The 13,461-nt window shown below is 36.7% G+C and overlaps 1 protein-coding gene across 2 annotated transcripts in view; it reads right to left on the reverse strand.

Moving 5' to 3' along the window:
• Window positions 1-1,588: 1,588 nt before the first annotated feature.
• The window catches only part of LOC119789218 (extensin-like), a 35,967-nt gene continuing 24,094 nt past the window's right edge, over window positions 1,589-13,461 (reverse strand). Inside the window, exons 12-15 of one of the 2 annotated variants that reach the window (XM_038294029.1) lie at window positions 8,102-8,161; window positions 7,510-7,544; window positions 4,330-5,048; window positions 1,589-1,899 (exon numbers count right to left, since the gene is read on the reverse strand). In XM_038294029.1, coding sequence (XP_038149957.1) covers window positions 4,720-5,048; window positions 7,510-7,544; window positions 8,102-8,161 — 424 coding nt within the window. In that variant the 3' untranslated portion in view covers window positions 1,589-1,899; window positions 4,330-4,719. The remainder of the gene's footprint in view (window positions 1,900-4,329; window positions 5,049-7,509; window positions 7,545-8,101; window positions 8,162-13,461) is intronic. The other variant, XM_038294030.1, reaches the window with a different exon arrangement.

The following is a 13,461-nucleotide window of genomic DNA, read 5'->3' on the forward strand; positions in this document are numbered from 1 at the left end:
TTAATTTAGGTTCGACTGTTTATTTCTTATATACTGTTTCTTTATTTTAGCTAATATTAGGCAGAATAAAAATTGTTACAATTTTTTGCTTCATGTAAGTTTAAGTTCAATGGGTAGACAGTGGTGCATAAATATTAGAACCTTGTATTCCAGATATTATTGATTATAAACTCAGTTTTTTCACTAAAGTAAAGATTTTTTTTTCTGAGTGGTTTTTACATCCTTAAATCGAAGCATTGCATCTAACTTCTTTACTTTTATGTTAGTGTAATTTACATATCTCACTCTAGGCGAATTTACTCTTCAAAGTCATTTTGAAAGGATAAAAGACAGTATATTTTATAAAAGGCATCACACTTTGATTTAGTTTTAACTATATCTTAGGGTAGCTTGTTGATAACAGTTTAAATTAAAGAATCTGGAAGGCAATGCATCTGCAGCTTTTACCTCGTATTTCTGTTATCCTGTCAACAACATCATCTGGTATTTTGTCAGCAGCAGCGGGCCTGGAGGTGATCCACACTTTGGCTTCTGGAAGCAGATTTCCTTTGATGAGGTTTACAAGTAGGACGTCCACTGATGTTGGTTCTCTGACATCATTCAAGATTTCACTGTTATTAAAGTCTAAAGAGTGTTGATATGCATCAAGTCCATCTAAAAGAAATACAATTCCTAACTGAGAATAGTCTGAGATAATGATATTCTTGGTTTCCTCAAAGAAATGGTTGAGAAGTTCAAGCAAACTGATTTTTTTCTCTTTTACAAAGTTTAGCTTTGAGAAGTTAAGAGGAAATAAAATTTCTACTTTTTTCTCTGTAGAAGAGAGGGACTGTGTTTTTAAAGAGAAAATCCGCCAGGTCTTGTTATTATTTTCAGCCCACTCTTTTGTAAATTTTTGCATATGAAAAGATTTCCCTATTCCAGCTTCTCCAATAGTCAGCACCGTTCTTATTTTATTCCCTTTTTCTTCTTTGAAGATCTCTGAAGCTGCTTCCAATTTTACTGGTGTTTTCTGTTTACTTTCCTCTTCTTTAGAGCCACTTTTTTCTCTGATGATATGCTCTGTTGTTTTCTGGTTAGGATGATTTTCCTCTTTATCAAAAGATATTTCCTTGAGAAATCTTTTTTTCATCTTTGACTGTAACTCTTTCCGTTGCTCGTTGGTTTCTAAGACAGATGATGGTAATAATGTGAAGATTTAAATACATACAGTGCATACAACTCTTTAATACAGACAATAAATATTCCTACTTTGTAAATTAAGAAGTATTTTTCAGATAGTATTCTTACCTCGACATTGAACAGTTTTTTGGACATATTTGGAAGGAATCTTGTCAACTCCTTTTGGTTGAGAAATTATCGAAATATGAGCTTTAGGAAGCAAGTTCCCTTTAATCAGATTTGTTAGCAGCACATCTATTGATGCAGGTTCCTTCAAGTCTTTAACTTCCTTAATGTTTTCAAAGTCAAGAGAAAGTTTGCATTCTTCCAGCCCGTCAAAAATAAAACATATTTTACTGTTGTTACTGATAGAAATGTCTGCTTTTTTTTTCTTGAAAAAATCTTTGAGCAAAGATTTCATGCTATTTTCTTCATCCTTCTTTGCATTCAGCTCAGTGAAAGGAAGAGACACTAAAGCCTTTATGTCCTTGTTGGATTTTCTTTCAGCCCAATCAATCATGAACATTCTTGTCTGGAATGTTTTGCCAATACCTGGGACTCCTTTCATGAGCACTGTTCTAGTTTTCTTTTCAGAAAACAATTTACTGTATTTGACCTGGCTCCATTTCTTTTTATCATCAAATATCCCAATTTCAGAGAGTTTTTGGTCATTTTTATGTCGACTCAGCTCTTCAAGAATACATTTCTTCAGGTCATCACTTCCTTTGGTGTTGTCTCCTGTCATTGAAAAATACATGATAAATGCACATAAAAAAAAAAGAATAACTTTTATAAAAAGTTGCATTTAAAAAAAATCCTTTTGTAAAAAACTTATTTTTTGAAATAATCTGTATCTCTTCTTGGCAAAAAGCTTAACTCATCCTGGCATAAGATTCACTGAGCAAATTAATATATTTACCACATGAATTACATTTCTGTCATCAAAAAAATAATATTGTCAGATCCTGTAGGAATGAAAAATTGTGAATATTGATTATAGTACCACGGAATTTATGTTACTTCCACAGTTATACTACCTAATGAATATTTTCCTCTATTTTAGAGATTGCAACACCTGGCAAATGTATTATAGCAGACAAGACACCAAGTAATGAATACTATCCCACAAAACCCTAATTGGAAATCGATTAAGAAAAAAAAAATTTATAACAAACCAGGTAATTAGAAATAGAAATTTGATGTTAACATTTCTTTGTTATATCTGGTAAAAACGGTGAATAACAAAGGGATATACCTATAATTATCTTAGAGACTCCTTGTTTGAACAAAAGTTTTTTTTGTTTTAATGATTATTTCTGCTGAGCTACTCAAAGATCAAGTGAAAATACAGTAATAAATATGCATTGCCTTGATGTTGATACTGATTTCAGAAAGTTTAGTTTAAAAAGATTGATAACATTATACACCTTTTACTCTGCATGTTTTTTTTTCCTATCTTTCTGTACTAATTACCGTACAGCTTTAATTTTTTGTCTATTGGATTGCAGAATTTTTTAAAAGGAATTCAAATTTTTTTAAGGAGCTGTTTTACCAAACAGTGTTTTTTTCCCCTTTTTTTGTTATTTTATTTATTTACATTTTTGAAACAACATATAGCACATAGTATGATGCGGGTCTGTGCAAAACGTATCAGGTTGGGCTACCATGACCAAAAATGCCAGGTCCATTATCTGGTCCCTGTCTAGCCCTGCCAGCAGGAAACACCTATCTGAAGCTAATGCTGCCAAAACCCAACAATCAGTCCAGTAGAGAAATGAGTGATGTAATTACGTAACATAACACAGATTAATGCTGCATTTAATTGAACCTGGAACTGTGAACTCAAAGTTATGTGATTCAGAGTTAATGGTTTTACTGTTTCTCAATTGTGGAGTATCAAATTCTTCATTGTTTGTATATGGTCCCTTTTACAGAATAACAATGACAAAAACACAGTTCTCTGCTTTATGTTCCGCATATAGACAGTATTGAAAATTTTAATCATATAGTAGTAACTGCACAACTGACTTGATGTTATATACATAGAACAGGACTATTAAGACAAGAAGAAACCATCCTAAATGCAGAAGTCTAGCATGGTGGTGTTACCCCAACTTTCCGGCTTGGAATTCTGGAGTTGGGGTTTATTCCAGACATGAAATTTTCTACTTAGAGGTCAGAATTTCTGAAGATTTTCTGAATTGCAAAGAATAGAGCTGGTTCTACAAGAGTTGAAACAGCAGCCAGTCAGACTCGAACCAATGCTCTCTTCTTTTCTGCTGTTATCTGGTCCTGGTTAAGTTTACTGATCTTAAAAGTGCATCAGGCTTCTCTTTCATTTGTTAATAAATTCAAAACTGAGTTATACAATAATTTTCTTTCTGCTTCTAATGAACCAAGAATAAATTATTTACTTTGAGGTTTAATTTTAACTTTACAGGATTTGAATGCAATATCTTCCCTTCTGCTTCTAAACTAGTGACAGTAGAGTTTCTGTTCTTTTAAGTCCATTTAAATCCTTTACCTGGTAGATTAGTGGGCGAAGCCCCAAAACAGTTTAAGCAGAGGCATCTATTCTTTTGAATTCAACAAGTCTGATTAAGATTGCTGGGCCTTGGAGCATAGATTGTGATTCCAATGCACATGGCTCTTTAGAAAACAAAAGGTCTCTAGAAACTGTTCTGATTTTATTTAGTTTAACTTAATTTAGGCTTGACTGCTTATTTCTTATATACTGTTTCTTTATTTCAGCTTAATATTAAGCAGAGTAAGAGTTGTTATAATTTTTGCTTCATGTTAGTTTTAGTTCAATGGGTAGACAGTGGTGCATAAATATTAGAACCTTGTATTCCAGATATTATTGATTATAAACTCAGTTTTTTCACTAAAGTAAAGATATTTTTTTCTGAGTGGTTTTTACATCCTTAAATCGAAGCATTGCATCTAACTGCTTTACTTTTATTTTAGTGTAATTTACATATTCCACTCTAGGCGAATTTACTCTTCAAAGTCATTTTGAAAGGATAAAAGACAGTATATTTTATAAAAGGCATCACACTTTGATTTAGTTTTAACTATATCTTAGGGTAGCTTGTTGATAACAGTTTAAATTAAAGAATCACATTGAATTTCAAAATAACTGGAAGGCAATGCATCTGCAGCTTTTACCTCGTATTTCTGTTATCCTGTCAACAACATCATCTGGTATTTTGTCAGCAGCAGCGGGCCTGGAGGTTATCCACACTTTGGCTTCTGGAAGCAGATTTCCTTTGATGAGGTTTACAAGTAGGACGTCCAATGATGTTGGTTCTCTGACATCATTCAAGATTTCACTGTAATTAAAGTCTAAAGAGTGTTGATATGCATCAAGTCCATCTAAAAGAAATACAATTCCTAACTGAGAATAGTCTGAGATAATGATATTCTTGGTTTCCTCAAAGAAATGGTTGAGAAGTTCAAGCAAACTGATTTTTTTCTCTTTTACAAAGTTTAGCTTTGAGAAGTTAAGAGGAAATAAAATTTCTACTTTTTTCTCTGTAGAAGAGAGGGACTGTGTTTTTAAAGAGAAAATCCGCCAGGTCTTGTATTATTTTCAGCCCACTCTTTTGTAAATTTTTGCATATGAAAAGATTTCCCTATTCCAGCTTCTCCAATAGTCAGCACCGTTCTTATTCTATTCCGTTTTTCTTCTTTAAAGATCTCTGAAGCCGCTTTCAATTTTACTGGCTTTTTCTGTTGACTTTCCTCTTCTTTAGAGCCACGTTTTTCTCTGATGATATGCTCTGTTGTTTTCTGGTTAGGGTGGTTTTCCTCTTTATCAAAAGATATTTCCTTGAGAAACCTTTTTTTCATCTTTGACTGTAACTCTTCCAGTTCCCCGTTGGTTTCTAAGACAGATGATAGTAATAATGTGAAGATTTAAATACATACAGTACATACAACTCTTTAATACAGACAATAAATATTCCTACTTTGCAAATAAGCCTAATTTGAAACTGATTAAAAAAAGCAAAGTATAACAAACCAGGGAATTAAAAAATATAATTTCAAGTTAGACTCGGCAGGCCCAAACGTGTAGTGAGGGTCTGCTGGGAACGTCTGGTGGAGCCCTCGGTCAGAGACGTGTTCAACTCCCACCTCCGGGAGAGCTTCTCTCAGGTTCCGAGGGAGGTTGGAGACATGGAGTCCGAATGGGCTGTGTTCTCTGCCTCTATTGTCGATGCGGCTGCCCGTAGCTGTGGCCGTAAGGTTTGCGGTGCCTGTCGTGGTGGCAATCCCCGAACCCGGTGGTGGACACCTATAGTAAGGGATGCCGTCAAGCTGAAGAAGGAGTCCTATCAAGCCTGGCTGGCTTGTGGGACTCCTGAAGCAGCAAGCAGGTACCGTGAGGCCAAGCGTGTCGCGGCCCGGGCGGTTGCAGAGGCAAAATCTTGGGCCTGGGAGGAGTTCGGAGAGGCCATGGAAAAAGACTATTGGTTGGCCTCAAAGCGATTCTGGCAAACCGTCAGGCGCCTCCGGAGGGGAAAGCAGTGCTTCACTAACACTGATTTTAGTGGGTGTGGGGAGCTGCTGACCTTGAAGGAGGATATTGTCGGGCGGTGGAAGGAATACTTTGAGGATCTCCTCAACCCGACAGACATGCCTTCCGTGGGGGAAGAAGAGACGAGGTGCTTGGGGCTGGGTTCGTCCATCACCCAGGCTGAAGTCACCGAGGTAGTCAAAAAACTCCACGGTGGCAAGGCTTCGGGGGTGGACGAGATCCGTCCTGAGTATCTCAAAGCTCTGGATGTTGTCGGGCTGTCATGGTTGACACGTCTCTTCAACATCGCGTGGAGGTCGGGGACAGTTCCCCTGGATTGGCAGACTGGGGTGGTGGTTCCCCTCCACAAGAAGGGGGACCGGAGGGTGTGTTCCAACTATCGGGGAATCACACTTCTCAGCCTCCCCGGAAAGGCCTATGCCAGGGTGCTGGAGAGGAGAGTCCGGCTGATTGTCGAACCTCGGCTGCAGGAGGAGCAGTGTGGTTTTCGTCCTGGCCGTGGAACGGTGGACCAGCTCTACACCCTCTGCAGGGTGCTTGAGGGTTCATGGGAGTTTGCCCAACCCGTCCACATGTGTTTTGTGGACTTGGAGAAGGCATTCGACCGTGTCCCTCGTGCTGCCCTGTGGGGGGTGCTCCAGGAGTATGGAGTCGGGGGCCCTTTATTAGGGGCCATCCGTTCTCTGTACAAGCGGAGCAGGAGTCTGGTTCGCATTGCCGGCATTAAGTCGGACCTGTTCCCGGTGCATGTTGGACTCCGACAGGGCTGCCCTCTGTCACCGGTCCTGTTCATAACTTTTATGGACAGGATTTCTAGGTGCAGCCAAGGACCGGAGGGGGTCTGGTTTGGGGAACAGCGGATCTCGTCCCTGCTTTTTGCGGATGACGTAGTTCTGCTGGCTCCCTCCTGCCAAGACCTACAGCGTGCGCTGGGGCGGTTCGCAGCCGAGTGTGAAGCGGCCGGGATGAGAATCAGCTCCTCCAAATCCGAGGCCATGGTTCTCGACCGGAAAAAGGTGGCATGTCCCCTTCGGGTTGGAGGGGAGTCCTTGCCTCAAGTGGAGGAGTTCAAGTATCTTGGGGTCCTGTTCACGAGTGAGGGAAGAATGGAGCGGGAGATCGATAGACGGATCGGTGCGGCTGCTGCAATAATGCGGACGCTGCACCGGTCTGTCCTGGTGAAGAGAGAGCTGAGCGAAAAGGCAAAGCTCTCAATTTACCGGTCGGTCTACGTTCCTACCCTCACCTATGGTCATGAAATTTGGATCATGACCGAAAGAACGAGATCCCGGATACAAGCGGCTGAAATGAGCTTTCTCCGCAGGGTGGCTGGGCTCTCCCTTAGAGATAGGGTGAGGAGCTCGGTCATTCGGGAGAGGCTCAGAGTAGAGCCGGTTCTCCTCCACATCGAGAGGAGTCAGTTGAGTTGGCTCGGACATCTTCTTCGGATGCCCCCTGGACGCCTCCCTCGGGAGGTGTTCCAGGCATGTCCCACCGGGAGGAGGCCCGGGGGACGACCCAGGACACGCTGGAGAGACTATGTCTCTCGGCTGGCCTGGGAGCGCCTAGGGCTTCCCCCAACAGAGCTGGAGGAGGTGTCTGCGGAGAGGGAAGTCTGGGAGTCTCTGCTTAGTCTGCTGCCCCCGCGACCCGGTTCCGGATAAAGCGGGAGACGACGAGTACGAGTACGAATTTCAAGTTAACATTTCTTTTTTTTTAAATCTGATAAAAATGTGAATAATCGTAAATAATTTAAAGCCAGTGGTGATAAGAACTTAAACAATTTTTCTACACAGAATCATGCTTACCTTTGTCAGCCTGGGATTGAGATTCATTATCAACACTGAGGACACAGAGAAGACAGTACATTTTTTTGTTTATATTTATTGAAGCAAAGATAGATCATATATATATATATATATATATATATATATATATATATATATATATATATATATATATATATATATATATATATATATATATATATATATATATATATATATATATGGTTAAAAATAATTGGAAAGACTGACATATTTTCAGCTTTATGGTCATCAGGAAATCTTACTTGTAAAACCAACTTCTGAGTGTTTTCTACTGTAACTGTTGGGGCTTGCATGCGAGGATGCAGCTGGACACATTATTGTCTCTTATGACGAACCATTGTTTACCCAGGACCTAGGAGTGATGACTCAAAACAACTTTGTACTGATTAGCAGTTAAATGTCTCTTATGAAAAAAGACAAATCTATCTGAGCATCAGTTACACAATCCTCTTCATCCCTATTAGAGTTCTTCTCAGAAAAAGTTTGTCACATTAAAAGAGACAGTAGTCTCTGAACTAACAGAAAATGTCCGTGAACTTGTTTTTAAATGTTTTTTTTCTCCGTGTCTTACCTTGACAACAGGTTGGATAATTTAACATCAGACGAAACCTGGTCTTTGTTTTCCACTGAGCTTAAACACAAGAAGAGGGGAAAAAAGTTCCCCTTATCCAGAGATGGGAAGTAACGAAGTACAAATACTTCGTTACTGTACTCAAGTAGATTTTTCTGATATTTTTACTTTACTTTACTACTTATTTTTATGGCGACTTTTTACTTCTACTCCTTACATTTTTACACAAATATCTGTACTTTCTACTCCTTACATTTTAAAAATTTGCTCGTTACTTTAGTTTTGAATCATTTAAATGGAGTTACCGTTATTATTTTTCACGTCATCAATACCAAATTCAATCTAATTGGATGGGAATCTACGTTGCATTTGACGCACCACTACAAGATGAATCGACAGATTCGGCGGTATTCATTTGCGGCAAATCATTGCAGCTTGGTGGCGGTGGCGTTAGCATAGTAGTATGGACGACGAGATGATTGAAAATGAACACAACAGAGATCTAGTCCTATTGGCAGACATCCATTTAAAATGTAGGCAACGGCATGAAAAAAGTGGTTTCTACTTTTACTTTTATACTTTAAGTAAATTTACAAGCCTGTACTTTGTTACTTTTACTTGAGTAAAGAAGTTTAATCAGTACTTCCACTTTTACCAGAGTATTTTTTAACACAAGTATCTGTACTTTTACTCAAGTACGGAAAGTGAGTACTTTTGCCATCTCTGCCCTTATCTAATTTGATCAGAATATTTTACCTTAGGCAAAGCTTTTCCCTAAAAACATATGCTTTTATAAACAGCTAAAACAGGACAGTGAATGTTTCTTATAAAGAGATATGTTATTGCTTTTTTGCTTTTAACGATAATTTTCTGGCACTCTGAAAAATGTATGAAAAATAGACCTATTTTTGTTTATTAGAATTTTTACTGACCAATTGACCAAATTCTGCACACTGTTAAAATATGTTGCAAAATTCTACCTATATATTTTTAATAAAAAAAATAGAATATTTTCATTTCTAAAAGATATTAAAATAGTTTTTTTTTATCACCAATTAACACATGCAACATTCTGTCATTCACTTTTAAATACCTGAAAGTGGCCAGCTAATTGGACCAAGCTGCATATATCTAGAGAACCGTTGGCCACCCAGTAAAGGTTGTCTGGTTTCAGCCTAGCAAACCAGGATCCTTTTTCTAGCCTCAGGAGAAAGTAGCTAAATTTTGCAAAATTCAAGCAGAACCTCTGACAGGCACTTACTTTTGATAAACAATTCAGCCTGAAAAACTCACACAGGAGAAAAGACAATTAGGAGAAATTTATTGATACAATTGCTTTGTCTTTGGCGCTCAGACCTTGGCAGGAAACTTAGCGCTTCATTTTGATAGATATGCATGAACAGGAGCAAAGAATAGAGCTGTTTCCCCCCCAGGCCTGAAACCTGTGAGGTATCAAGTGAGGATATCAATTTATATTGAGATTTCTCAACATATTTTTGGAGAATAGACTCTCTGAAGTGCATACATTTGGATACGTAAGTGCTGGGCCTAACAATAGGAGAACCTCCCTTGAACTTTGGATTTGGATTAATATTCACATGTGGACAACAAAATGCCTCCAAAGATGAAAAATGAGGAGGACTTCATCACTGCTACTCAGGTACGTGATCTACTGGAGCAGCAGAAGTCTGTTTATATGGAGTTGTTAAAACAGCAAGAAAATACATACAAAGGCTTTGTGCAAATGCTCATGGATTCATTCAATAAAAGACTGGATGGACTCACAAAGGATTTGTGTGACCTGAGGGCAAGCCTTCAGTTCACTCAGAAGGATTTTGAGGATGAAAAGCTTCATGCAGAAAAGTTGTCCCAAAACTGTAAAGACCTGAACAATGATGTCAACATGCTCAATTCAAAGATGAACACTGTGAATGTGAAAATTGACTACTTGGAAAATCAGTCTCGGCGTAAAAACCTGGTTTTTGATGGAATCCCTGAGTCTGAACATGAAAAATGGAGTGATGCAGAGGATAAAATAAGAAAGATCCTGAGTGAAAAACTCAAACTAGATCAAAAACACATTGAGCTTGAGCGTGTCCATCGCTCTGGAAAGCCACCTGCTAAAGATGAAAAACCAAGGCCAATTGTGGCCAGGTTTCTTCGTTACAAAGACAGAAATACTGTTTTGGAGAAGGCAAGATACCTCAAAGGATCGAACATCTACATCAATGAGGATTACTCTGAGACTGTGAGACAAAAGCGCAAAGAACTTATTCCTGCCATGAAAGAAGCCAGAAAGCGAGGGGACATAGCTTATCTGAGATTTGATAAGCTCATAACACACCGTCCCACAAACAAAGCAAAAGTACAATAATGTAAATGATCATGAAGTGAATGACTTCACTTGATTATGTTTGACATGGACAGTAAAGATAGTTGTTCTAAATGCCAAAAGGCAATGAAATGCCAAGTATTATGTTCTATTTGCAAAAGAGGATTTCATTTAAAATGTACTCATATAACTGGACATTATTCTAATCTCTGGCTCTCTTGGTTTTGTAGAGACTGCTCTGCTGAGTTTCCTTTTTACATGCTTGATGATGAGAACCTGCTTTCAAGTCATAACGAAAATACTATGGATAGAAATTTGGATGAAAATGTATTAATATTTCACCCCTTTGATTTGAACGATCTTGACAATTCCTATAATGATGATTTTGATCCTGATATTAACTTCTTTTATGGTACTCTAAATAATCGTTCCTGCAAATATTATAATGAAGAAAAATTTAATCTTTTGTTGGAGTCTGCATCTAAGGATAGTGTTTTTTCTCTCTACTCAATTTGAATATACGTAGTCTTCCTAAAAATTATGATCACTTAGTCACATTCTTATCTATGGTACATTAAATCATTCATTTTCGGTTGTTGGCCTCAGTGAAACATGGCTTACAGAAAATTCTAAAGAATCTGGTTTATATGAACTGCCAGGATACAACTCTGTCCATACTATCAGGCAGAACCGGACAGGGGGAGGGCTGTCAATTTTTGTGAAACAAAATTTTAAATTTATTCAACGAGATGATCTAATTCTCAATAATGAAGAATTTAATATAGAATCAACGTTTGTTGAGCTTGAGACTTCAAAAAACAAAAATATTGTGATTGGTCAAACTTATAAGCCACCTGATGTTGATATTATTAAATTTAATGATGGAATGAACAAAGTTCTTGGAAAAATAAATCAAGAAGACAAAATATGTTATATTATGGGAGATTTTAATATTAATATTTTGAAAAGTGAAATTCATGGTCCGACAAATGAATTTCTAAATATGCTGCATGCTAATTATTTTTTTCCAGCTATAGACAAACCAACCAGGATAACTAATCAATCTACAACTTTGATCGACAATATACTGTTTAATACTTTGTCATATGATACGATGTCTGGGCTATTATTTACAGACATAACTGATCATTTACCAGTATTTCTTTTTGCAAAATATAATGAAAATGTGAAGACAAGACAAGTTGAAACTCAATACTTTAGAAATTTTAGTAAATCAAATAAAATCAAATAAAAAAAAATGATACAAGAAATTTCTTTTGATGAAGTTTATAATGAAAATGAACCAAATTCTGCCTATAAAGTGTTCATAAAACTGTTTAACTCTTGTTTTGATAAATGTTTCCCATTAATGCATGGAGTTGTGAGGAAAAATAACCCTTGGTTTACAAGTGGCTTGAAAAAATCTTCTAGAATTAAAAATAAATTATATAAAAAATATCTTACATGCCCAACTCCACTAAATCTGGCTACATATAAATTATATAAAAATAAATTTGCTCATTTGTTGAGAGCATCTAAGAAAAAATATTACAGCAATCAGTTTAGAAAATGTTTAAATAATATAAAAAACACTTGGAAAACGATTAACCAATTATTACAAAGAAAAAAGGCTGCATCAAAGTTTCCTTCAACTTTTGTTAATGGAAACTCTGTTCTGTCTGATCCATATAAAATTGTTTGTCATTTTAATAATTTTTTTTCAAGTATAGGTATCACACTTGCCAACAAGATCCAAAACACAACTATTGATCCAGTTGACTATATTAAAGATTAATTTCCAATAATGGATAGCTTTGATCTTCCAAACAGTAATGAAGTGTGTGAGGTTATAATGCAGTTAAAAAACTCAGCTCCAGGGCATGATGGCATTAGAGCCTCTCTGATAAAAGATGTGCAGACCCCATTGAGCAAACCTCTGACACACATATGTGCACTGTCAATGATTACTGGTATTGTCCCTACAGATTTAAAAGTAGCTAAAGTCATCCCTGTATTTAAAACTGGTGACCCAAGTATGTTCACAAATTACCATCCTGTTTCCGTTTTACCATGTTTTTCAAAAGTTTTAGAAAAATTGATTTATAAAAGATAATTAAAACATTTAAATACACATAATATAATCTATCAGTATCAATATGGTTTTAGGAAGAATTATTCCACCTATATGGCACTTGTAGAACTTACTGACAGAATATTAACTGCGTTAAGCAATAATGAATATACAATAAGAGTGTTCTTGGATCTCTCTAAAGCAATTGATACTGTTCATCATGAAATTTTACTGAAAAAGTTATTTAAATATGGGTTTCAAGGTTTTGTTCATAAATGGTTAACTAGTTATGTAAAAAATAGATATCAGTATGTATCAATGAATGGTCTTGATTCAAAGCAAAACTCAATACAATTTGGAGTACCGCAGGGCTCCATCCTAGGACCTTTATTGTTTTTAGTTTACATTAATGATCTTGCTAATGTCACAAGTTCTACAATACCTATTCTGTTTGCAGATGATACAAATTTTCTAATCTCTCATAAAGACTTGACTACTATTACAGAGAATTTGAACAGAGATCTAGCCCAGTTTTCAACCTGGTTCCAAGCCAATAAGTTATCTTTGAATGTGAAAAAATTTAATTTCATGGTTTTTGCTGGGCACAAAAATTACACATTTGATGATATAAGAATTTGTATTCAAAACCAACAAATTGATAAAGTTTCTACTGTTCGTTTTTTGGGTGTCCAACTTGACGACAAACTCCTTTGGAGAGAACAAATTGGTACAGTCTGCAAAAAAGTCACTAAATCTCCAGGTATTTTGAGAAGGATTAGAAATTTTGTTCACAATAAAGTGATGTTAACTCTATATTATTCATTAATCTATCCATACCTGTCATACTGTAATATTGTTTGGGCAAGTACATTTCCTAGTTATCTTAAAAAAATACTACTTTTGCAAAAAGCTTTTGTTCGCTTAGCAACATTCTCTAAAGTTGATGCAGCTAGTGCT

The sequence above is a fragment of the Cyprinodon tularosa genome, unplaced genomic scaffold, assembly GCF_016077235.1.
Source record: "Cyprinodon tularosa strain WSP-4 unplaced genomic scaffold, ASM1607723v1 ctg333, whole genome shotgun sequence".
Classification (NCBI taxonomy): Eukaryota; Metazoa; Chordata; class Actinopteri; order Cyprinodontiformes; family Cyprinodontidae; genus Cyprinodon; species Cyprinodon tularosa.